Here is a 27,091-nt window from a genome sequence, read left to right on the forward strand (position 1 = left end):
CGTACTTCATCTTTTGAAATGTTACTATTAGTTTCTTCAAAACTCAATTTCTAATGAAGCTTTTCTTGATGATCTAGTCCTTAATGATATCTCCCTCTCCTGAACTCTTACTGAATATATCAGTTATGAACTTACTTCAGAACTGCACCATAGAGCATCTCAACATACCAATTCCAAGGGTTGGTGGCAGATCTTTTGCTACTAGATTATAAATGTGCCCCAGCCCAGGGCTAGCTGGGTAGGAGTGGATTGATGAAAGGAAGCCAGCCTTCACGGTTAGCACCTGCTGAGCATTCTGGCTCTGCCACTGCAGGTCAGTGACCTAAAGCAAGTCACACCCCCTCGGCCAGTCTCTCGGAAACGCAGAGCGCAATGCTCACTGGTGCTGCTGCGCAGGTACGGCGACAGCGCGTGCGCGAGGGCTGGCACACAGCGGCACTCAGAGAAGGGCTGGTCTCCTTCCTTATCCCCTTCCTTTTCCCTCAGAACCTGGTACAATGTTGAGAACACAATGAACCCTCAATAGTAAAAGCTCTCTAGTCACTAGAACTCAGATGTCCTACAGATCTGTTTGAATGTATTTGTGGTAACTCCTCTGTGCTCCCAGAGTGTGTCCGTTCACATCACAGGCACACAAGGTAGGAAATTTCAAAACAGAGTTAAGTGAGCAGGGTTGTTGGTCAGGACGACGAGGGAAGGAAGACAAGGAAGGAGTCAGAGGTAAAGGTATTTAAGAATAAATCTGTAAAAATAATTACTTGTGGGGTGTTCCTTAAGTATCTTTGGGTACGTGATAGTGGGCTGATAACCTCGAGGTTGGGGGGGGGGGCGGAGAGGGAGAGAAGGAGGAAGAGGAGAAGGGAGGAAGGGACAAGAAAGGAATGACGACAGGGGAAGGAAGGACCACCTTATGTCCCCACGTCACTTCTATGGACGCAGACCACTCCTCGCCTGCCTCCCCTAAAAACAGTCCCCAGAGTGTCCTCCAGCTTCCAAAAGAGCTATCATCTTATGAAAGAACCAAATTAATGTTCATTTCTCCCCATGGATCGTAACCAAGGGATGCTCTTAGAACAGCCAGAAAGCTATCTGAGGATTTTATTACTTTTATTAAACAGGGGTAACAATGATCACACGGACCTTCATCCACCTGACAAGCTTTGTCTCCCGAAGGCCAGGGTTGAAGAATCTGGTCTGCACCCAGGTCCCCTGAGGCTACTGGGGTGGTGCTACCCTTTTATGCAGTGAGGTCTTCCTGTTGGCCAGAGGTGACCCCAGCATGGTCTAGGGGTTTGGCTCCTGTGATTTAGTTATAAGAAGAACTAGCCCCAACAGATCAAAGTCCTTGGTGTTCAATAAAACTGAGATTTTGCCCCCACCCAAGCAATAGCAGCTGGACTCACTGAAGGGAGTGTTGCAAACAGGGTTCACTCAATACTTGTCACGGTCTGCTCCCCACTCTGTCATTTAGCTGGAGAGGGAAGACCGGCTGCCATTTAACTCAATGAGCAAATATTACTGAGCATCTTCTATCTTACATTCATACTTTTATTTGCACAGCATCTTACAACGTACAGAGTGTTTTCACATATATCATCTCATTTAATCCTCACCATAATCCCGAGACATAGTAGGTATTAATAACCTCATGTTTAAAATAAGGAAAATGAAGAATTGAGAAGTTATGTGATTTGCCCAAGGTCATACAGCTAGTAAAGTAGCGGAACGACTCAGACTCGGGTCTTCTGACTCCAAGCCCAAAGCAGAATTCTAGGGGATCCTTCTGTGGACACAGCCAGGTACTTCTCCCTTCTCCCCGCTGACAGCAGGAAGGCTGATCCCCAAGACCTATCGACAAATGTTCCATTCTCCACTGAGAAACTATTTCTACTTTTGACTTGGACTGAGAACCATCAAACTGTTCAAGACCATGACTATCAGGTAGACAGACAATTGTGCTCAAAGTACTCGGAACACCGCTTTGCAACAGTGCTTGTGTGGATCCTCTATTACTTTTCAGTCAAAATGTAGTATTTCCTGTGCAAAGATCATCTCAGTCTATAATTAGCAATTTAGCAAACCACAATTCTAACTAGAGATGTACTGTGCTTTAACAAAATACTGCCCCTTACAGTTTCTGCAGCACTGTGTTTAGAAGGCACCTTTACACTTGGTTCACAGTTGATCCACCCAAAGGACAAAGGATGAAGGTCAAATGTGATCATCCACATTTTATAGGGCTTGGAGAATTCAGCATGACAAAGAATATCTAGCAATTTAGGTGTTGGAACTCGCACCCCAAATCAAATCTCAAGGCTCTTAATCTAGGTGAAATGTCACAGAATATGGGTGGGGAGGGGAATAACACTTTTAAAGTAGAGAAAACTGATCCTTAACTACTACTATCTAGTAAAACAACCTTAAAAAGTTCCTTGAATTTCTAAAGGCTTCATTTTTGTCATCTAAAAAGTGAAAAGTATGGGCTAGATGTTTTCAGATATTCATTTTACAGTGGTTATTAAGCCCTAATGTGGGTATTAGGAGATAGAAGACAAATAACTGAGGCCCTTTCCCCCAGATGACTCCCAGATTAGCACAGAGATGTGCACAGGCACAAGACAGCCAAGAAAACATGGTGATGACACAAAGGTAACAGCTTTGCAAAAGACAGAGAGGAGTAATTTAGCAAGGAATTAGGCTGGGAACTTAAATCTGAATTAAGTCCTAAAGAATGAAAAAAAAAAAAAAAAAGATGCAGGCAAGTAGAGAACAGAGGACATTCCCATCAGAGCTGGAACAGTATAAGCAAAGGCCCAGAGCAGGAACGCAGCACAGTTTGAATGCAGGGAATCATACGCAGCTCAGTGCTGTCAAAGCAAGAGCTGGAGGCGCGGCCAGAGCGAGGAGATCCTTCACGCTCTGTTAAGGACACTGGACCGTATCCTAGGCAACGAAGATCCAGGGCAGGGCCTTCACAGGAGAAAGGCACAGTCAGGATCTCATTTTAGAGAGATCATTTTGTCATGAAGTGTTACAAGTGATAGAAGAATCTATAGCAAAGATGATGAGGGCTTATTTTTAGGACGATTACAGGAAAGGACCTAAGTTCAAGAAGCAAAAGCAACAGGACTAGAAATGAATTGGAAGTGGGGTGAAGACGTGAGGGGGGACAGAGGTATGGAAAGGATCCAGGTTTCAGCTCAAGAGAGAAATGAGATACTGAACATAGGGTGAAAAATTGACAAAAGTATCTTGAGTCCAGCTTGGGACATGTTGAGTCCAAAACATTCCAGGTAGAGATGTGCAGAAGTCAGGTGAACACAGTAACCTACTGCCCAGGAGAAACGGTTGTCCTGAAGATACGTAACTGGGGAATAAGCTGCATGTAGGAACTGAAACCTTAAGTGAATCTGAGCAGCGAGGGTGAGGGACCAAATGAGAAGAATCCTTGGTCAGAACCCAGTTAGACACCGAAATGCATGCAACAGGCCAAGGAAGAAAAGCCGGAGAAAGGCATCCCAGAGAGAGATGATGAGAGCGATCACCCCAAAAGCAAGTGGCGGTCAACAATACTCAACACAGCCCAGATATAAATCCAGGAAAAAAAGAACCAGAAAAATGTTTCCTAGTCGTTGAAATTAAGTGGTCACTGGAGAACATATTAAATAAAAGTGGTTTCAGCCCTGGCCGGTTTGGCTCAGCTGTTAGAGCAACAACCTGTGGTCCCGAGAGACCCGGGTTCGGTTCCCACTAAGGGCACGTACCTCGGTTGCAGTTTGTCCCCGGCCCTGGTTGGGTCGTGCGAGTGGCAGCCACTCAATGTGTCCCTTTCACGTCGATGTTTCTCTCTCTCTCTCTCTTCCTCTTTCTCCCTCCCACTCTATCTTAACAACAAAAAAAAAAATGGAAACATGTCCTCGAGTGAGGATTAAAAAAAAAAAAAAAGTGGTTTCAACCAAGTAAGGAAGAGGGAAAGCTAGACTGCAGCGGGTGGAGAAGTAAAAACAATGAGTACAGACTATCTTTTTGGAAATTTTAAATCTGAAAGGAAGGAATTTGAAATTTAATGAAGATTGAAAAGGTCATTTCTGAGTCCCTTTCAGTTCTTACTTTATTTTTTCAAATGGGTAAAAAGTCTATTTTAAATAATTTTTAAAAAATCCTGCCCTGGCCGGTTTGGCTCAGCGGTTAGAGCGTCAGCCTGCGGTCCGGAGAGACCCGGGTTCGGTTCCCGCTAAGGGCATGTACCTCGGTTGCAGTTTGTCCCCGGCCCTGGTTGGTCGTGCGGGTGGCAGCCACTTGATGCGTCCCTTTCACATCGATGTTTCTCTCTCTCTCTCCCTCCTGCTCTATCTGAACAAAGAATGAAAAAGTGTCCTCGGGTGAGGATAAAAAAAAAAAAAAAAAAAAAATCCTCACCCAAGAATATTTTCCCATTTATCTTCAGACAGAGGGGGAGGGAGGGAAAGAGAAAGAAACACTGATGTGAGAGAGACACATCGACTGGCTGCCTTGCACGACCCGACCAGGGCCGGGGACCCAACTGCAACTGAGGCACGTGCCCTTGACCAGAACCAAACCCAAGACTCTTCAGCCTGTGGGCCGACACTAACCGCTGAGCCAAACCAGCCAGAGCATAAAAACTCTATTTTAATAAAATTCCATTAAGACCCCCATAAACAAAATGTAAGCAACATTTTCAATTATCAGGAAAAGCAGGAGACTCACTGCAGCTATCAATGGAACATGTGTATATACCATTTCCCGGTATACCTTAGAAAGCACCTTGTAAACGAGTCTCTTTTTCGTGTACTAGCAGGAACTAGGAAGTAGGGAAACCACTGGTGAAGTAGCTCACTCTCGTTCCAACTGTTCTGTCTTTTAATGTCTCACAAAAACATGTTGTCACCTCTGCCTGAAACAGCCTTCTCCTCTATTTTAATTTGTTCAACTCCTATGCACTCTTCAAGGGCCTGGTCAGCCCCCCCCCTCCCCCCCCCCCCAGAATACCAGGAAGTTAAAGACAGAAAGGGCCTTAAAACTCACTGAATCAAGTGTTTTCACTAAGTGATGACGAAACTCAAGACCAGAGAATGACCTGCCCAAGGTCATCCTCATGCTAAGGCAACGCTGACATCTGCACTTCAGCAAGGGCCCATTTTACTCCAGTTTCTTCAGGTAATTATTATTTATAAACCTTAAGATTGCAGTAAGTCAAGCTTTAAGGATGATCAGTTTAAAATGCCCTATCCAGTGTAAGATCTATGTTAATAATACGCTTCTGAAAAGTAGGGAGCGGGTCGGTCTACAACTTCACTTGTTAGTTTGCGTCAACTACCTACAGCTGCTCGACAGGACAAGCAACGAGTACAGATGTCGACTAATGTCTGTTTCGTGGAGGAGCCGACTGCCAGTCCCTGGTCGGCTCTCCCCAAGAGCGCAGCGTTCCCTCCAGCCTCTGCCAGGTTCCCCCGTGGGAGCAGATGTTGGCAGATTGTGACATACACTATGTCTTTAAAACTTGTTGGGGTGTGAAATTTCATAAGGTCAAAAAATGCTGCATTTTGATCAGCAGATACAGGAGTTCTATACTTTCATAAATTATTCCAGACAAACCAACAGCACTCGCTAGTAAAACAGAGAAACGAGACTGGCTGGAGGCAGCACATGCTAATCTATGCTGCTGGTGTTCAACAGCCAGTTCCTGTCACTTGGAAGCAAACGCTTGGCCAGCAGACCTTCGGAATGAAAGCATGTGAAAGCAATACAAAATGCAAGCTATTATTTCGATTAGCAACAGGATTTCAAAAATAATTTTCTTCTGAAAGAAAGCTATATGTATCTAATGAGCATTTGGGTGAGAAAAATAATTTCCTTAACTAATCCATATGAGAAAGTGTCCACACTTTAAAAAAAAATTAAAAACCTACCTAAGAATCCACTTAAATAGAGGTTTTTTTGTTGTTGTTTTTTAAGTTAGTGTCTTTATCTTTCAAATGATTTCACAAACCCTTTGGTTTACTGTTTTATCTTATTCTTTAAAAAAGTTAAAAAAGGCTCTGTATAATGGTAAAATGACTTTTATAACATTCAGGGACTTTCGTTATCTTGGATATTTTGTTATTACTATTTTACTGTTGTTATTATTATTATTATTATTCTGCTCCAATCTTCCCTCATGTCATTTCCAAATGGCTAATAGATAACAACATACGACCAAACCCACAATTAAGTGTGGCGTCCAGTTAAAGACTATCTCAGTGGCACAGACTTGAACTGTCAAGCAGGTTTATTTGAACTTAACACGACTTTAAAATGCTTCACTTTGGAATTAACACCGAAAGACCCTTCCCCTGACGATCAGTAATCTAAACAGTGACGTGCCTGGTGGTAACATAGGAACTGCTGCCGCTTCATCACCATCGGCCTTCCGTTCACTCTGTGCTATGTTCAGGCAAATATATAATTTCTAAATAAGTTTAAACTACAAACATTTTTGTTAGATGTTTGTAAGGGAAAAAATTTAACTACAAACGTAAAATCTCCTGTGAGAATAATTTCTAATGGAAACCACTGGCTTCTCATCATACAATCACTTGAAGAGCTTAGACTGACAGCAACCGACTGGAGATGCACTCAGGACTGCAACATCTCCCGACCGTGTGCACCCAGCAACCAAGTTCAAAGGGCTCTGTTTACATTCCGTCAAGGAAAACCTGAAGGACATATCTGGGGATCTGTAACGATCACATTCAAGTGCTAACTATAAAAGATATTAAACAATTCATCACAGAAAATCGCATACTATTGATCAGCCCTATGCTAAGGAACTGAAATTCTATCCAAGATGAAATTCTCTCTGCTGTTAAATAAGGCCTAAACTTTTTCATAGGCTTCTCATATACACTAAGGTATCTGACGTAAGGTCATGCAAATAAATAAATACAAGGTGAATCAACAAGTATAATGAACTTACTTGCCACGGAGAAGTTGTTGAGGGGATAAGGTAAATCCACATCTTGAGGTTTCTCTTTGTAGCCTATGAATGAGCCATCTGTCTTCAAAAGGAAGTATCTTGGCCTCCAGTTTTTTATATATTCTCCTACATAAGGAAAGTATGCATGTTAATGCCAGGGGATAAAATGAACAGCAGCTTTTATGTGAAAAATAAATTATGGTACAATATATGTCCTACAACACTGGCCTCCAAATTTTTAGTTAGGCAATTTTCTTTTAACTTAGCTTACAAAAGAAAATACATAAGCCTGCAATTAAGATTCAATAAAAACGCAAACATGTTTTGTTTTTAATGATTTCACACTTTGATAAATCATTTGCACCATTATTTCTTCAGAGAATCATTCATCTGAGTACACATTTTGTGCAGTTTTTCATTTTATCAGATGGTTGTTAGGAACATGTTTTCAGCCGTTTTAAAAAGCTTTGGTAAATCGTCCACACAATATCGGGGAATTTCTATGAAAAACACATCATAACAGGGATATGAAATAGATGTTTCTCTTCCATGTACCATTGACTAATTATGCCACTTTTTAAAAAAGAGAAGGGAAAGAGTCTATTTTCATTGTTGTATCTTGATCATAACTTGTTTAAACATTTTATTGTTCTACATAGGAAAATAACTCTCTGTCAATGCTGTAAATAGGTCAAGGAAATGGAAGAACATGGGTTAATAGGGCTTAAAAACCATATACACAGTCACTCACACAAACGTCATGACTGTAAGAGCACATGGTACAGGCCAAGTACACAGTAGTCAATACATTTACCAGATTTCAATGTAAGCTATCACCTCACTACCAGATCACCATTCTCTTACCTCATAAAGAACTCTACGATACCACAAAGGCTGGAAGGCTACCTGGTCTCAATTTTCAGTTCTTTGCTGGATATTTTTACTTGGTTATTCAATCTCGAATGCTTGATACAATACTATAAAATTCGGGAAGTTCAACTCTCCCTACAAACCAGCTTCTCTTGACCCTGGTTACCTAAGCTCAAACCTGGCATCTGACTGCTGCCTTACCTTAGCCCATCAGAAGCTGGGTGAAGACGTCCTTCCACGTCTCTTATTTACCCACGTACATAGAATGTAGCACCTGACTTTGGCCCTTCTGCAAATGCACTCGGACTGCTCTCCATTCTCCTCATTGCCCAGCTTCTACCCCAATGCACCTGTCACCTACAGATTACTCCTGCAGCACTGTTCTGCGCGAGTTCTGACTTTACTCTAAAGTATAAGCCTCTTAGAATAAAATGCGAGCTCCTCCATAACCTCACCCCAACATACATTTCAGATGTGGATCATTCCTCCAAATCAGCCATTCTCAGACCTCCTTACACCCATAAATATTGCTGAGAACCCCCCAAAATTTGTTTATATGTATTGTGTCTATAATGTTTACTGTATTAGAAATTGAAAAAAATATTTTATTCCTTCTTTTAAAAATAAAAAGCTCATTACATGTAGCAAATACTTTTATGAAGAAAATATATTTTCTAAAAAAAATGTTAGTGAGAATAGAACTGCTTTCCATTTTTGTAAATGTCTTTAGAGTTCGGCTTACGCGAGGACAGCCAGCGTCTCACACTGGCCTTCAACCTTGGAGTATGTTACTGTCACTGAAATACAGGAAAAAATCTGGCTCAAACAGACACGTCACTGGAAAAGGAAAGAATATTCAGATAGTTATGAACATCTTTCTTTGATACTACACCAGCATTTGACAAGTGGTGGTTTCCTACCAGATTAACTGCAATCTGGACATTGAAAGCATGTCAGTGAACTTCCTGTACTGTTATGTGAAAATCCACTTGGTCTACGGATACCCTGAGTGACTCTACGCTCCACATGATTTTGTAACATCACACATTGGTCTTTAAGAAAACACTGGTCCAATGATCTTCCGACCCTGACACATTTCCCTACACAATCCATTCATCATCACTGCAGACCCCACCGGAGGCGTGGGCACTGGAAGCTGCCCAGCTCACGTTGGCAGACGCGCCTCCGAAATTCGAAATTTTGCTGGAAAACTCGATTTTCACCATTGGCTGTAAAGACTGTCAGTTCTTTTTCCTGCAGTGATATGCTCCAAGTGCCAAGCCAGTGCCTACCACTGGACAGATGCTCAACTTTACTGAATGAGTGAATAAATGGAGGACATGTATAGAAACATCATCTCTACAAGTGTCCGAGCACATAAAATAACTTCATCGAGAAACACGGCGCCCCTCCTCACTTAGTTTTACTGAAAAAACAGGGCCCTAATGTTAAGAAACACATGGCAAATTTATAAAACCAGAATGTTAAAGTCACAGTTTCCATTAAAAAAAAACACCAAAATAGTTCCTTTCTTGATTGTACTTATTATTTTTCTATTTTCATGTAATCCTATATAAAATTTAAAATCATTAGATATTCTCTAATTAGTGATAAAATATTTAGATTTTAAATGCTATTGTAAAACTGTAACAGATTTATATTTGTATAAAATGCTATAAATCTGTTCAGCTAAATAATAATAGTTTAATAATTATACCAATGACAAAATTTTTGTAATTCATTTAAAAAATTTGAAAGAAAAAAATATGGGATAACACCATTTCTTATTTTATAAAAATACTAAGTATAATTATTAATGAAATGTGAAATTTTTAAAAATCACAAAGAACTAAAAATGGGCTGGTTAAGGTATTTAAAAGATCTTAAACATCTGAGTACATCTAGAATGAACTAAGGAATGCCTACATTTGTTCAGACGTACACATGGAAAAAAGATCCTTCGGAAAAACTCAGCTTCTGTCCCCACAAATGAATTACGCTGATGAATATCTGATTCCATTCGAAGGCTAGGTTGTGTTCTAGAACCTGGTCCTCTCTGTAACTTCAGGAGAAGTAGTGTTCGATGTGCAGTGAAGTCCCTAGAGGCGGAGAACAGAGCGGAAATACTTATCCACTCTCCACCATCCACTGAAGGTCTAGCCTCAAGTGCCCTGCGCTACACTAAACAATCAGGTGGAGTAACTGAGCTGTTAAAATAGATACAGACACAATCCAATTGAAAAGACATCCATACAATGTAGCACTGTTTTTCACACATCCCATAAAACCATGATCATTTAGAATCCAATGAGACAAAACACTTCACTTCAGTATCATTATTAAAATATGCTACTTTCCTAGGATAAAATATAAAGAAAATAAAAGATGCTGATTACCAACAATTGCAGTACAAACTAAAATTCTGGTTTCTGTAACAGACACGGGCTACGCACCTTTGTAAATGACCCATGGCCACGCATACTTGCTATAACACGGACTTCGGAATCTAAGCACTCCCTGAGCGAGAGGGTGAAAGCATGCTCAATGCATGTCTGGAAAGAGGCATTACTGTTTTCTTTTATCATAAAGCTGAAACAAATATAAACTTAGCTTCCCTGAGAATGTTGGCTTTTTACATATTTCATTCCACGTTTAATCACAATCCAAGTTAAAAAAAAATGTTTTTACTGATTTTTAGAGAGAGAGCAAAGGAGAGGGAGAGAGAGAAACATCGACTGGCTGCCTCCTGCATGCCCCTACTGGGGATCGATCCCGAAACCCAGGCATGTGGCCTGACCAGGAATCGAACCAGCAACCTTTTGGTGCACAGGACAATGTCCAACACACATGGGACAATTATACCGGCCAGGGCACAATCCCAGTTTTTAATATGTATTATTATTCCTCCTTATCATCACTGAGGGAAAGAATGAATAATATGATAACCACACTAAATACATATATTAATAAAAAATAATCACTCTACAACCATCATTATTTACACAGAGAGAAAGCCATTGGTATTTATGCAAAAAAAGAAATCACCATGATAAGGCAGGTGGCCACATTTTCAAAACAAAAGAAATTTTATCTAAAACAAACGCTACATTGTGTAAAAGAAATCACAACAAATTGTGATGGTCAATATGGGGCCAACACTCTCCTCAAAGGAGGTCGGTTCTTTTCCCACTCCCATGTATCACATCGCTAAAATCCTCTAGGTAAAACAAAGTAGTGCTTAGGAGCAAGGATTCCGGAGCCAAAAAGCATGGGTTTGAATCCTGACTCTTATCCCATTTATTAGCTGTGGGAACTTAACCTTTCTACTCCTCAGCGTCTTCATCTGAAAAATGAGAATCATAACAGTACATACCTGCAGGGTATTTGTAGGGACACAGCGTAAAAGCACTTAGACCACAAACCTGCCATATAGCAAGTGTTGGATTATGTTGTTATTAAATGGAACCATTATCACTTATGGTAACATTGTTTATAATCCATCTCCAAGCTCACATTACTCAGGAGTATTTACATAAATGAGGTAACAGACAAGCAGTGATGAATGTACTCCATCGGCACATACACACACACACACAAGCCTCATTAGCTAGAGTCAGGTATATAAAATGTGAATCCCATCAAAAGAAATGAAAAGGCTACTCAATGTCAAAACACAGTACTGTTTTATTACTTTTATTACTTCTACTTCCTTTTTAAGCTAGAGGTAGGATATCAGAGGGGTAACTAGTCTTCCAAAGGAAAGAGCAAAAGTCTTAGCTCTCTGAATAGTTTTTAATAAATAACATACACTGGATATAGCACGAGAAAATTCAAATATTTTAAGAATTTCCGAAGGAGAACTTTAAACCAAAAATTGGCAGCTCTCCGTAAAAATTAATTTATATGACTTTAAGAAACCATTAGTCCTAAGTAAATGTCTTCAAGGCTCAATGTTTACCTAAGACAAAAAAGTTTTAATGTTCATTTCATTATAAAATCTATTCAAGTCTGTGGTTTACAATATAGTAAATATTTAGTAGCTTGTTGACAGATACCAACTGAATTTACACAGAACTACCACATACAAAAAAATCAGAATATTTATCTACTAGTAAATTTTCATAAATATTAGCACCATAAATAAATATTTAATATATAATTCATAAGTGTTCTATATCTTAAATATTAAAGCCAAAATATAGTTACTGAAGAAATACATGATAAACATAATAAAACATGTAAAATCTTTGAAATTGCCTGTTATATTTTTATATAATGGATCGCAATACAATGTTTCAATTAGTTCTAAGTAAAAGCCCTACCACTGTCTCTCAGAGAGTAGAAGAAATGTGTTTCTTGTTAAAATTATCATCATCCTCTCTTATATATGTCTTGAAAACAATGATAAAAATTTTTAAATACTAACTACATTGCAGTGAGACTGCATAATAATTTTTAATTGCACAGAGATGATCTGAAATGTAACGTTTTTTGAAAAAGGAAAATGCTTTTGCATACTCTTGGTGCTTACTAAAGAAATATAGGTTGATTGAGTTTTCCAGCTCCTGCAAACCTAAATTTTTCGGTCATCACTCTCCTTTTATTAAGTCCTTTCAAGTATGTCCTTTCCTTGACCCTGGGACCAACTATGCATCTCTTTGTCAACTGTCATCAACCAGCCTTGGATGTGTGTCAACTCTGGAAAATGGGTGAGGGCTAAAAAACACAACAGAAGCATAACACCCGTGTTAAGATGCTGCTCAATGAAGAACATAGATAAAAAATAATAATAATAAGGTTCTGTAAACATCTGGATTTTAGAATTGGGGGATACAGGCTTGTAACAGATTCATTCATTCAAAAACACTCGGTGAGTGTCAGGGTATATACACAGCTGAGGCTGCAGCAATGACAGACAGGCACGGGACCTGCCCTCATGGAGCTTAACACTAGTGGGCGGCTATGAGGACAGAGAAAAGGGGATGATCTGAGCAATAAAAACCAAAAATAAAAATTCCTCCCACTTCTTCAGTCATTCTGAGTGACCCAGGAAGCCGTGCTGAGGGGTGGCTGTGTCCCCTGGCCTTGGCATTTCCAAACAGCATCTCCGGTGCTTTGAGGAAGGGGTGAGCGATGGTATTTGCCGTCTGATGCGCTGCTGTGGGCGAAGGGATCAGGAGGAGATGAGCATCTGATCCTTCAATATTTCATGAAAGAACCGGTCGCTGCTGTGCCGACTCCAAGGCGAGACACCGCGCTCCCTGAAGCCCTGACAATACAGGCAGGAGCTCACAACGCTACTTTCATCCAGCAAACACGTGACACACCTCCGCTTTCAAGTTGCGAGAGACTGCCCCAGCTCGTCTGCTCTCTCGTGGTTCCCTAGAGGACTGATAAAAGAGGTCACACGGCAAAACACTCAGCCCCGGACGAGGATTTCACCCAGGCTGTCTGGCTATGGCGTAAGGTCAGAGATTGGTCAGTGTTACCACTGCAGCTGGCCAGATGGAAGGTGTTTACAATTTGGATGATTTCACGTTGTGCTTCCAAGATGCCTTAAAAGCTTTCCAGATGTACCCACATTCCTGTGCGTTCCCACATATGTTCCTTCGTGATTATTCTGAGAAGTATATTATAGTCAAGAAATTTGGCTTCCTCTGCATAATGCATGAACTTGTCATTTTTACAATAAGAAGAGTTTTCATATCTACTTCCTGAGGAAGGCTGGGTGCATGTTTGCTTTGAAGCTGACGCAGCGAGGAGAACAGTACCTGAGTCCTGGACACGAGATGTCAGAACGCCAGGCTCCCGAGGCCTCGGATGGCTGCCCTGGCAGGACCTGATGGCCCTCCTAACGCCCGCTGTTATCTGGGGTACTGCACGATTACCCTCGATCTTTCAGCATTCTGGGATCTGTTTCATGGTATCCTGTAAATTAGTCAATCAAATCCTGCTTCCCTTTGTTTTTAGAGAACACCACACTTTAAACCAAATATATGACACTTACTATTTTTTAAACATAGAACATCTTAATAGAGTTAGTATTAAGTTTTCCTGTGAGATAAAAGCAATGTGGGGGAGAGGGAGGGAGGGAGGGAGGGAGGGAGAGAGCAAACAATGCAACCATACAAACTAGCCAACAGAGAAATTGCATCTTGGCAATTTAATGAAGAATAAACCGTGAGATTAGTTTACATAGCAGTAGATATGTTGTGGAGAATTACTCAGCCTGCACTCAGCTTCCTGCTGGGCTAGAGGGGAGCTAAATTACTATTTTGCTTACATTTACGCCCGTGTAGATCGTGAGAGCAGAGCTTTCTTTTAATCTGCTTTCTGCATTATAGCAAAGTCTCCAACTCTACACACTGCACCAAACACACAGCCAGTGCTGCACGCTTTAGCCAAGGAGCTGGGGCACAGAGTTTTAGACGAATTCGAAGAACTGAGCTGATTTAAGGAGATAATTTCATTAGAACATTTACAACTTCCTCACTGTACATATTTCCTATTTCACACCATATTCTCTAAATATCTAAATATCTAAATCAGTGTAATTAGCATCCTGTATTGTATACACTGTAGCGACAGCCTTTATGAATATCAAACATGGAAGCAGCGAGTCCGTGACGCAGACCTCGCCAGGTCTCAGCACCTCTGGCAGAGGGTGTCACAGACCCCGGTGGACAGGGGGCGCTATAGGAGCGTCTCCCAAGGCACTGATGGATCTGGCAGAGGGGCTGGAGAGCTGGCTCCTCCGGTGGAGTCCTGTGCTGTCTGGAAAACCCTCAGGTGATGCAAACCTCCCACCCCTACGCTAAATCACTGCCTTAGAGGATAAAACGCCACAGGACGAGATAGGGTTTTATCTTAGACTCTCACCAGTGGAGGGTCTCCTAGGTCAATTTTCAATAGCATGGCACCCAAAAGTGGCCCTTCATCAAAGCACAGTCTGTTAATCTGCGGGTGAATCCCCGGCCTCGCCCCTTGGCTTGTCCCGGCAATCTGCCTCCTGAGACACCGCACAGGGGCTGGTGTGGAAAGAAGCGGTGAGCACGAGGAGGCCCTGAGCCCACACTGTCCCCACGGGAGACCTCTTCCCGCACGCAGAGCCGGGCCGGACTGCCCTCGCTCTGCACAGACAGCGAACCGAGGCGCTGGGTCACGGGCAACAAGTAAAAGACAGAGTTGAGATGGGGACAGAAATCTACTGACACCCAACAAACTCCTGCTCTGACACAGGGCTCATGCTTTCGAAAGGAAGCAGCGTTTGGGTCCCAGTGGTCGGGGACACAACTCTGAGGTCCAGTTCAAACACCAGCTCTGCCCCTCACTAGCTGTGTGCCTCTGAGCACGTCGCTTAATCTCTCTGTGCCTCAGCTTCCTCTTCTGGAAATGGGAACAGAAATCGCGAAGAAGAAATACATTCGTGTTTGTAAAGCACACAGGACAACGTCCGGCTCACAGTAAGTCTTCCACAACCATTTGTTAAATGAATAAACATCTTAAAATACGGCTAATCAAAACAGCGAGTGCCTGATCCATACAACATACTAAACTACGCAAAAGTAAATCGCGTATCTGAAATAAAATCGAATTCATTAATGGCATTGGCCCAGACAATCACAGTTCCACATTAGTTGAGCAAAGTAGGTGCTTGTCTTTTTGTGGATAAAATTCCAAGTTTTGTTATTCACTCTGCTAATGTCCTGTTTTCATCCCCCATTATTACTGATCATGAATTACCTATCGTTTATGTGCAACCAACTGAAATCTTTCGTTAAAACCCAATAATGCTGTCACAGAAATAAGCAATCTTTCTCACTATCAAGTCGATCTAGGTTGAAATACCCAGCACTCGTTGGGTTTGACTAAATATCTCAGCATTCCTTCAAATAATCTCCTATGAAAGTTGCTACGTGCACAGAGCAGAAGCTAAAGCATACCACTCAATATTCTGAGATCAGGCCTTTCCCATTCTTCAGTCTTTATTGCTCAAGTTAATTATCATTTAATCTCAAAGACTCTGAATTCAGGGACGCTGGACCACACATAGATGTTAGACTTTTTATAAATGCTCAGGAATAATGGTATATTTCAACTTCTGGTATATTTATATTTAAAAATTGCTTATCTAGTGAAGTAAGTTATTCTTGATTTAGATTGTATTTTAACAGGTGATTATGTTTACGTTTATAAAACTGAAGGGAATATAATGCTTCCATTTCAGTGAATGCTATATATTTCAAAAGTCTGGTTCAAATAATTGTGAATACCAGAATATCTATTATCAAAGGGATAAAAAGTAAAACACACCCAAATAAAATAATCTTAACTTTCCTAGGTAATTTTCTTATCCTTTTTTGTAAACCAATCTAATTTGGCAATTTGTGGCCAGTCATCTGTTACCATTTTCTTGGAAAAGAACTAACTGTGCTTAAGTGCTGTTATCAAACTGAAGTGTACACATATATCTAACATTTTTATGAGAACAGATCAAAGAAACAGAACCACAAATCAAACCCTGTTCAATTACTTAAAGAAGTCCATTTCACTCTCCCAAACCAAACTTACAGATCAGATAAATAGCAGAAAAGCTGCTCTTCAATGTTAGAAATGAATTTACTTACCTTGGCCCTCTGAGGGCAGTATTACCTAACACATAGAGAGAAGTTTCAGAAAACAATCTTTACCTACCATTCTAATAAAAATAACTATTTTTATAAACCTGAAAGGGGTATCTTTGCTCATTATACACAAGTATTTCTTCCCTTGTCATAATCCATACTTCTACAAGATGATAATGCTTGTTTTCAATAAGTTTGAAAGGAATGATTTTCTTAAAACCAACAATCGTGAAGGAAACTGACTTGAAGCCACGATACCATGGAAATCATTCAAAACACAATGAAATAAAAAAAAAATCATATAAGTGATTCTGCAGTGTGTAAATATTCTGTTAAGTTCCTATTATAATGATCACTGTAGAATAATTTGTTTTAAAATTGCAGGGCATCAGAACATACAAATCTTTCAGTAAAGATTAAGTAATTCAAATACATTAACATTCAGCCCCAACCTATAGGTGATCTGGTTTACTCTTCACCCAGTCATGGCCAATAGGCTCATTTGTTACCAATCACTCATTTATTAATAAACTGTAATACAAGTGACAAGCTGGCAATGTGGGATCAAAGCACCCACTTATTTTTCATACTGATTTTGAAACTGTAAGAAATCTTTACACAGCGTAAAGATGATCAACTTACCTCCTACAAGCTAATGTAATGTGCAACGAGTGTGTTATCCCTTTTCCCCGGAAAGTACCGATTTCACCAAAGTAGGAAAAAAGTTTCTGGCGTTCATTCGCTTGTCAAAGATTTCTGAGTATGTACAAAACACTGAATAACTAACCCTGTACAATCCGGGAGCATGACAGACATTTTAAGAAGAAAAAGTGCTAATCTCATGTCAGAATCTTCGAAGTTAATTAGTGACTAGACGAGTCTCAACTGCACCCCCACCGCCCTCCCACCCAAATAAACCGGGGCTGACACGCACGAGGGATCGGCTGGAGGGGAGCAAAACGACTGCCAGCCAGTGGAGAACAAAATCTACTTTTACACAGAAGGATCTCGGGACACGTGGCTTTCATTTAATAGAAATATGCTTTTATTCAGAATTTGTATTGACTTTGTAGAAAAACCCTTGCTTCTATAACTTAAGGTATAACTTTCCACTGAGGAACCACCCCGCGATTCCTGGCATAAGTGTGCGTAAATAGGTTTCAAAAACATGTTCCACTGGAATTCAACAGCTTTATTCTTTTAAAGTTATAGTATGCCTCGGAGAATTTTAAGGTCAAAGAAATACATTTTAATTAAATTCTTATTCCTATTTTACTGACAAAAAGTACAAAGAACTCTCTTAGTCGGTTAACATAATGCAAATGCAGAAAAGAAGGTCATTTCATGAAATCCTCCCTATCACAAATATATGTACTTAAGTTTAAACATCTCTCCAGAAAGATGCCAGCAAACAACAGCTGCTGTTCTATGTGCTTTCACTTAAAAGTATGAAATTATGAACTTTGATGCTGTGTCGCGTCTCAAACAAATAAGTGACTTGCCTAGCCAAAAAAATACTCGAACTTCACGGTTTCTGCCTTTCTGCCTTTGTATCTTAATCATCTTCTGTTCTAAAAAGTGCTACCAAGTTTACCAACATCTTTAATCAGATTTTCTTGAAACTACAACACATTAAAAATTTTAAGCCAAAACATTTAGCATGATGCCTTAAAGAATATGTCAGACAGTGAAATACTCTTCTGTTTTCAACTTACTGGCCAATATTTTTAAAAATTACTATTCATGCAGGATTTTTTCAAGGCACAATTCAAATACATCTATATACCATTAATGCTAGAAGTTCCTAAAGTTTTGTTTTTTTTTAAGTACCTTGAAAATATACCAAAAACTGTTTTGTTCACCTGTGAAAATGCCCCCACTGTTAAATAGTTCCATCCTAATCTGTGATACAACTTTTCAGGCTATGGGGTATTTCTGTTCCTTTGGTAATATGAGTTGCTTTTCATAAACATATCATTACTTCTTTTTTAAAAACTAGACTATAACACTTAACTATCTGTATGTGAATACTGGCATCCATTAGCATGTGCTATTAAACATTAGAATATCCTTATATAAAGCTAGCGTTGTATTTTATAGCATTCAAATTGAAGTTTCTTTTTTTTACTATAACCAGTTCTCAAAACCACAACAGAAGTCCTCCGTCACGACGTCTGGTCCTACATCCCTCTCAGAATCTGACCAGGTACCTCTCCCAGGTGCACGCCCCTTGACTCTTCATCCAAAACTATTAATATGTGGTAAAGAGAGAATGCCCGACAGAAATAATTTTGAAAGAAAAATCTTAAAGAACCACCTACATCTGTGTGGGAATGAGCCTCCCTAACCTGAGGTCAACCAAGGCCATGTCCTCTTTAAGAAAATGTCTGCTTCTCAGCACTTTCATCCCTACAAGAGTTGGATCAGTTTCTTCATCTGCAAAATAAAGAGTTGTGACAATCAAACAATGCTTTAAAACTCCACAAGGAGACAGAACATTGTTAGTGTTGTTTGTTCACTATAACATTATCTATTCTGTAATGTGTTCTAAAATCCCACTTTAAAAATAATTATAAGCCAAGTACCGCTTAAGTATTGGCCATAACCGAGAAAATGTCATATTCGCTATAACATTATCTATTAACTATAATGTGTTCTAAAATCTCACTTTAAACATAACTATAAGCCAAGTACAGCTTAAGTATTGGCCATAACAGAGAAAATGTCACTCCAAAATAATGAGATTAATATTGAATTAAAGGAATGAGTACAATTTTGTGGGATTTCATGCTGGGTTTTTAAGCAGAAAAGTGATTTCACAGGCAATATAAAATCATCATTTCTGAATAATACTCATACTCCCAAATAGTTACATTCAATGGTTTTCTTCATATTCTCTTTAAACAATGGACTGCCCTTCATATTTATGAAACAATCATAAATCACGAAATAAACAAAAGGTTCTATTAGAACAACCAGTATCTCCGAAATGGCCTCTGGAGCTTTGTCCGCTCACTTCTCAAGAGCAGAGCATTATGTAAACACTGCCCTGACGGCAGTGACAGGCCTGTGGACTAACCATCGCACCTCACAAAACCCAGAGATCACCAACAGCCACTCTGGCATCCGTTCCAGACACTCTAAACATATTACCTCGCTTAGTCCTCGGGAGGTCCTCGAATTGCAGTTATTGTTTCCTTCTTTCAACAGAGACAGAAATGGACACTTAAACGGGTTAAGGGACTGGCATCAAGTTGCTCATCTAAGTTAAGTGATATGAAGTCTGGTCTGTGTAACTTTGAAGACACTCTGTCTCCAGTGCTCCAAGCGTCTTTGCGTGTACACGTGCCTGTGCTACTAAGGTGTCGCCAACAGCTCGGAAGGGTTGAGAAGTGGTGTGACCTGAGGGATGAGCACAGCAACAACTGCAAGTCTGCCTACACCCGCTGCCATGTCCAGCCTGTGGCCTGCTCCCAAACCTCGCAGGTATACCAGGACTGACTACGAAACTGCAAACATCGGTGCGTGACTGCACGTACACAGTTAAGAACATACTGGTGGCCTTACAAAGGAAGGAGAAAACAAAATATGTGAGACAAAAGAACGGTTCAGTGTAGCTAGCTGATGAGTCTCTGCACCTTTCTGGCAAAGACGCATTAGAGTCGTTTGAGGAAAATTGTTAGTGAGATAGAAAGTTTCTCTAAATGGACCTGACCTCTACTTCTTCAAGGAGGGTGAAAACCACAGAAGTCTTCCGCTGGCCCTTCAGAAAGACCTTACTCCGCATGCTTGCCTGGGGACCACACTTCCGACATGTCAGCTTAATAACTGTGCGACAAAACCCCAAATGTTTTAGGAACGCATACATTTACCAAAAGTCAAAATAAAGACTCTTTAATTCCCCACAGATAGTTTTTGTAATACAAATTCAAATAGGAAAAGAAAGGAAAAGGGACAGAAAAGTCGGGGCTTCTCTTCGTTTTCCAGCACTTGTACTCATACTATGATCAGTTTTGAAATTGTACAAAAATTTGAGTTGCTCTAAAACGTAAGTACCTTTGAGAAATTTCACTTAACATCCTGTTTCTTCTCAATTACGTAATGTCAAGGTAATAAAACAAACATTGAATGAACATTCACTTCACCCTAAATACGTGTTATCAGAGCATTTCAAACATTACAGATATATTAAATCTCTAATATCTAATGGCAAGCATGGATCAGAAGGGAATACACAACCAAGTCATTTCTCCATAATGACAATGTGTGCCTGTCACTTACAGAATCAACAACAACCAAGAGAAAAAGAGCATTAACCAAGAAGGCTGGTTCCCATATAACTTTGTTTCACAACTACTGACACCTAAGTTCCAAGGATGATGGGATGACTTCCTACAACACACTTGGTGCTCTCTGCCCTGCCCTTAAGGGCAGGCTAGAAAACAAATCATTCCAGTTTCCAAGGCGGGTTTACTTACTGACTCGTGTTAAATGGTAACATATGCATTAAGAACATGGCACGTCACCTGCATTCCTAATAAAATCTCCCGTTAGCAATTAGCAGTCCACACCTAATATTAACCAAATGGAGTAGCTATGGTCCATGTGGAGAAACAGGAAAGTTTGTATTGCCCTTTAAAAAGAAGTTGCTTTCTAAAACTAGACATGAATAAGAGGAGGAAGAGGAAGTATTAAGCCCCTAAACTAATTAACAAAATGAGGGGAACGGGGGCATGCAGGAAAACAATGATAATTAGTATGTCCCCTTGGTTAACCAAATCCACACATACATTCATTCTGTATATGCACAAACATCAGCGCATCATAAACCGTCTCAAGTTCGAGCCATTATTCAGTCCGACATCTGCACATGTTTATGCGTCTCTCCAAACAACCTCTTGAACACCCTGCTGGAGCTGTCATTTTTTTCTTCTCCCTATCTGGCAGATGGCAAGTCAACAATCGGCATCAACAGCAGCCGAATATCTCCCCCTCCACCCTACCCCCCTAAACAGACACAATAATAACTTCTTTGTGCTTCCCTACAATGCAGCTGCTTAAACCATTTCGCTACAAGGCTGCTTTGCCTTAATAAAAAAAAAAAAAAAAATCCCTTCTGTCAAGTCTAAAAAGCAGCATAATGTTAAGCAAGCTAAAGCCACAGCACAGCTGCAAACAGGCAGACACATTGACAGCTCCTCCCTTAACAAAGCCCTGTGAATTGAAGGGGGTTCATCTGAGGCTCACACAGTAATTAGTATAAAAAAGTCCGACAGCCTCTATTATGCTAAGGGGGAAAAAAAACTGGACAGAACTGGGCTGCTGTTTTGCGTCAAGAGTTCTGCTGCAGAGTAGATAAATCATGTTGGGTTTTCTCCTCTCTTTTTAAAGACAGTAATAAGGAGGATGAGAGAAGCTAATTTGAAAACTTGGACACAGTAATTGTACCATATGGTGAGCATTTATCCTTTCTGAAATGCACGCTAACAGTCACTTACATGCGCACTGCTTTGTTTTACAGTTGTTGTTCTCTCTACGATATTCATAAAATGGATTTGAATATCTGATACTCCAGAGAAGTTGTGTGTAATTATCAACAGAACTGCCTGGGTTTAATTTATTGGCCTTGCACTGCAATCTAGTAAACGCAAAACAAAATTAAACACTGTGTCCACTTTGTAAAATGTTTTTCTCTTTAACTCCATGAAAAAGAAGGAATGCAGGTTCACTGGACTCTTGCTAACTCGAGGTACCATAGATTTTGAAAATTCCAAACAAATAAGCAATGGCCGTTGGAAAGATTTCTACTGATCCATTTCAAAGACACCGAATCAGCAAGAGAATGACCTTCCAGTAACACGTCCAGTTCAAACCTGCATTTCCCAGAAGCAGAGGTGAATCCTGTCCGTGCCCATCAGTAAAACAAGACCGAGCAGAATGCCCTTGCAGGCGCCCTAAACGTTTTTTCAAGAAAAGCTGTCAGTTATGACATAGTGATTAAGAACTACATGCCGAGCACCATGCTTGGCACAGGGAGGGTGAGGTAACGTCAAGAAGTTTTCACATTTCTAAAATAAAATCTGAACATAAGCTGACTTAGCATTTTTGTTTGTCCACTTCAAATGCCGTAAAAATCTGCCTCCTGTTTGCAAAGGTCTTCAATAACATTAGGGCATTGCTTATCAAGGTCCAATGTATATCAAAGTGACATTTTTTTGACCAAAAAAAGTACAGAATTTTAATGTTAGTTTTTTTCTTATGAGCAAATTCATATTAATTCATTATAATTTTAAGCTGTGTGCCCCTTTAGATAGAACTGTAAATCCACCTTCTATGAACTACATTGTAAACATTCTGAAATACTTGACTCACATGCATCATTCAAATTTCAAGTGGAGTGAAATCACAGGTCTAAATTTCTACAATTACATGTATCTACAAGTACTGTTATCAGTGTACTTGGAACATGAAGAAGTCAAATATTTTAAGGAATTATTAGCTCTATGTAGAACTCAAGAGTCCCTACTAAAACTTCAAGTAATCTATCTTTAAAAATATGCATGTATCGGTGGAAATAACATCTCAATGCTATACTAAAAGACTGTCATTCACCAGGGAAGGGAGGTAGGCATAATTACATTCAGAAGGGACAGCCCCATCCAACAACCTCACCAGTAATTTTCTAGGATAAATCTATCTCAGGAGGTAAGCTTTATCACCCACTACTGGTATAGTGCTTCCTTTTATTCTACTAGTGCTGGGCCATAGGACCAATTTACCTTAAGATAAATGATTTCATTTCTGTATTCTGCTTTACAGTTGACTAAACTGCTTTAAATATTAACATGGGCCTTCAAAGCTGATTATGCCAGGTCGGGACGCAGCCTGACACACACCGAAGTTTTGTTGTGGAACTTCTCGACCAGCAATCCTGTCTGAGTCTGTGCGCCCTTTCAAGCCAGGTGAACCCTACTGGATTAACAAGGGCATGGCACTGGTGTCTAAAAAAGGCCCAATCTACAAAAAAGGGGGAAATCCATCTTTTTCCCCAACTGCAGAAATCATATAGGAAGTATCCTAATTAAGTGATTGAAAAGAATAAAAGAATACAGGGGTGGGCAAACATAGGTTTACAGCTGTTCACTTGGAAAATAATACAATAATTACTAAATAATACAAGAACAGACTGTTTCACATACTCGCAACTGTGAAGCTGCTGTTGCCTGGCCCTGTCTTGTTTTTGGAAAACAGGTCAGAGGTGCGACCCTCAAACGACTGATCTCTTCACCACTCCACCGAGAAGAGCCGCTCTTTGGGGTGAAACAAGAACTTGACTTCTCTTGTTAGGAAAAGCAGGTTGAGGAAATGTTTGTAGGCTGAAAGTTCCACTTAGTTATAATACTTAGGATGTTGGATGTGAATATAAGATCTGAAAACGTAACTGAATAACGATGGGCCTGGCTTCAGAACAAGTGGTGTTGTAACACTGGATCATCAGTTTTTCTCCCCTAACTCTGTCAACAAGTTCTTAACTACCGGAAGCCATTTTGCATTATGTCAATGGTAACAACTCAAAAATGGAACCGTCCCCAGGCATGAGTGAAGACTTTCTTAAGACCCAGGCACATGTGAAGACTTTCTTAAGACCCAGGCACGAGTGAAGACTTTCTTAAGACCCAGGCACGAGTGAAGACTTTCTTAAGACCCAGGCACGAGTGAAGACTTTCTTAAGACCCAGGCACGAGTGAAGACTTTCTTAAGACCCAGGCACGAGTGAAGACTTTCTTAAGACAGGCCGCAGCCAAGAAGCACGTGTCGAGGGCGCTGACAGCAGCCCGAGGAGGAGGCTTCGTTCCGGCAGTTGCAACCCTGAACCCGCCCTTTACCTAAGTGGTGGCAGCTGGGAAACTAAATCCAGACAGAACTGAGCTGTAAAGAAAATGTTCATAAGTTAGAACTACAGAACCAAATGATACTCGTGTGCCTGGCAAGCACTCTCATTTTAATTAAACCTGTACTACGTCTTTTTTTTCATTAATTTTATTTATTTATTTTTTTATCCTCACCTGAGGACATTTTTGCATTTATCTTGAGATAGAGCGGGAGGAAGAGTGGGAGGAAGAGAAAGAGAAACATCAGCGCGAGAGAGACACAGCCACTGGCTGCCACCCGCACAACCGCAACCGGGCCAGGGACAAACTGCAACCGAGGTACGTGCCCTTGGCGGGAACCGAACCCGGGTCTCTCTGGTCCGCGGGCTGACGCTCTAACTGCTGAGCCAAACCGGCCAGGGCTGTACTCTGTCTTTTTAAGAGTTCACTTACAGACGCCGCAAAAGTAAAAATGTATTGTTCTCTGGTTAAATATGAACAACTAAAGTCTTCATCAGAGGTTTAACAGATATCAGATAGAATTGATAATATATTTGCAAATATCTGGTCAAAGTCTGTCACCGCTAAGAAAACAAGGTGGTGGTCCACTGACCCCTTCAGAAAGATGGCAGCCTGACCCCAGGTACACTTAGTGCTGCTTCAGGACTTTTAGTTGTAAGGAACAAAATTCTACTGAAGTAAATACAGGCAAAGGGTTATTCATTGTTAAGGATACAAACACCTCATCCAAGGAAAAGAGCTGTGTATGGAGGACCCAGGCAAATTCAATTTGGAAAATGACTGAACTTCCCTAAGTCTTGTTCAGGGTGGTGCATGGTCTGGTCTGTCTCTGGTCTCTCATCCCTCTCTCCTCTCTCCCATCCCCCCAACACCCCTTCTGCATCTCTCAGATGTCTGCTGTTATTTTCTACACTCTCTCTGCCCAATAGCCCTGGGCTTGCTCATGAGTTTTGTTCCTTCATGGGTTCAGCTTGTAGTCAGCCCGAAATGGGAATTCTAACTGAACACAATGGTACGGCGTCACCTCCCCTTCTCTGCACTGCCTCAGCCTCCCACCTCTCCAGTCCTTAGGAGCTCCTGGGTCACATGTTCACTGACCAGCTTGACTGGGGCCGGGGTGTCTGCCCAAAACAACAGGACATGGGGGCAGAGTAGCTTCCCTTAGCAAGGGCTACCAACAGAGCAATCCATCACTGGCATCTCTAGTACACTTAGTCATGCTGGCTGTGTGTGTGTGTGTGTGTTTCACAGAATAGATTTCTAGTTACTGGATAATGTCAGCAACTGGAAAAATACTAATAATTAAAGGCTGTGTGGGATAAGTCACTGAATTATTAAAAAAAAAACTTATCCCCAAACTCCTTTTTTTTTAATATGACAACTAGGCAGAACTATTAAGACAACTATTAAGGAATCCAGGCAAAAGTTACTTGAGTCTGTTATTCACTATTAGCACATAAAACAGTCATGTTTTTATATTATTGAATAGTTTTTACTTAATATATTAAAAATAACACTAATCTTGTGGCAGAAGTTCTGACTTCTGTGTGACTGTAATACAAGTCCAATTTGGATTGCAGTCTTTTAGTGACTGCTATTGTGTGCTGGGAATCTAAATATCTTCCCGAGAAAAGTCTTGTGCAGTCGTTTTTAAATTGTGGGTCAAGATTTTTAATTCTCAGACTACGGGGGTATCAAAAATACTGGAGGCGCTGCACTGGCAGACTCCACCTGACAAGCAGAAGGTTCCCAGGGTTGCAGACACTTGTTGCACAACCAAGGCGATACAATCTGAGGAATGTGTGCGCAGGCGATTTTGATGTGCAAACATCACAGAGTGCACGTCCCCAAACCTAGACGGCACAGCCCGCGCACACCTGGCTGCCGGCACAGCCCACAGTCCTAAGCTACAACACTACAGCACGTTACCACCGATACTGTCGGCAACCGGGACACAGTGGTCCGTCTTCATGAATGTGAACATATCTAAAGACGGGAAAAGTACAGTAAAAATATGATTCAAGGTACAAAGGGTACACGTGCACGGGGCGCTCACCATGACTGGAGCTGGAGTGGAGGTGGCGCTGGGGAGTGACTGTGGGCGCCTAGGACACGCTGCGCACTACCGCAGCCTTTGTCAACATCGCACACTTAGGTCACACTAAGTTTATAAAATAAAATTTCTTTCTTCAATAATAAATTAACCTTAGCTCCCTGTAACCTTTTGACTTTATAAAATTTTTAATTTTTTAACCTTTTTGATTTGTAATAACTTAGCTCAAAACACAAGCACAGCTGTACAAAAATACTTTCTTTTTTTATATCTTTATTGTGTAAGTTTGTTTCTATTTTTCAAGACCTTAATCTTTTTCCACTTCTTTGTTAAGAATCAGACACACACTATCAGCCTACACTGGGTGAGGATCATCAATGCCGCTGTCTTCCAGCTCCACACTGAGTCCCCCTGGAAAGCCTTCAGGGGCAACAGCATGCCTGGAGCTGTTATCTTCCTGTGATGACAATGCTTTCTTCTGCAAGACCTCCTGCAGGACCTGCCTGAGGCTCTTCTAGAGGAGGTGGCACACTTTTCAGAAACATATCCATAGGGTATGCATGGTTCATTTCTTTTTTTCATCACAGATCTGCTTGTAAGCACCATGAACAGCCCTCTCTATTGATGTTTCTGTGTTGGGGCCCACACTTTTGAACTCTTTAAGGAGCTTGTAGGG

The 27,091-nt window shown here is 40.7% G+C and overlaps 1 protein-coding gene across 6 annotated transcripts in view; it reads right to left on the minus strand.

Annotated features, from left to right (window-relative positions):
• Nucleotides 1–27,091, minus strand: part of AKT3 (AKT serine/threonine kinase 3) — a 216,822-nt gene that overhangs the window by 93,386 nt on the left and 96,345 nt on the right. For all 6 annotated transcript variants that reach the window (XR_004961421.1, XM_036277567.1, XM_036277568.1 and 3 more), the window contains exon 3: nucleotides 6,977–7,102. Coding sequence is in view for 5 of the 6 variants with exons in the window: in XM_036277567.1 (XP_036133460.1) it covers nucleotides 6,977–7,102 (126 nt within the window). In the remaining variant the exon portion in view is untranslated. The remainder of the gene's footprint in view (nucleotides 1–6,976; nucleotides 7,103–27,091) is intronic.

This window comes from Molossus molossus, unplaced genomic scaffold (assembly GCF_014108415.1).
Source record: "Molossus molossus isolate mMolMol1 unplaced genomic scaffold, mMolMol1.p scaffold_m16_p_23, whole genome shotgun sequence".
Lineage (NCBI taxonomy): Eukaryota > Metazoa > Chordata > Mammalia > Chiroptera > Molossidae > Molossus > Molossus molossus.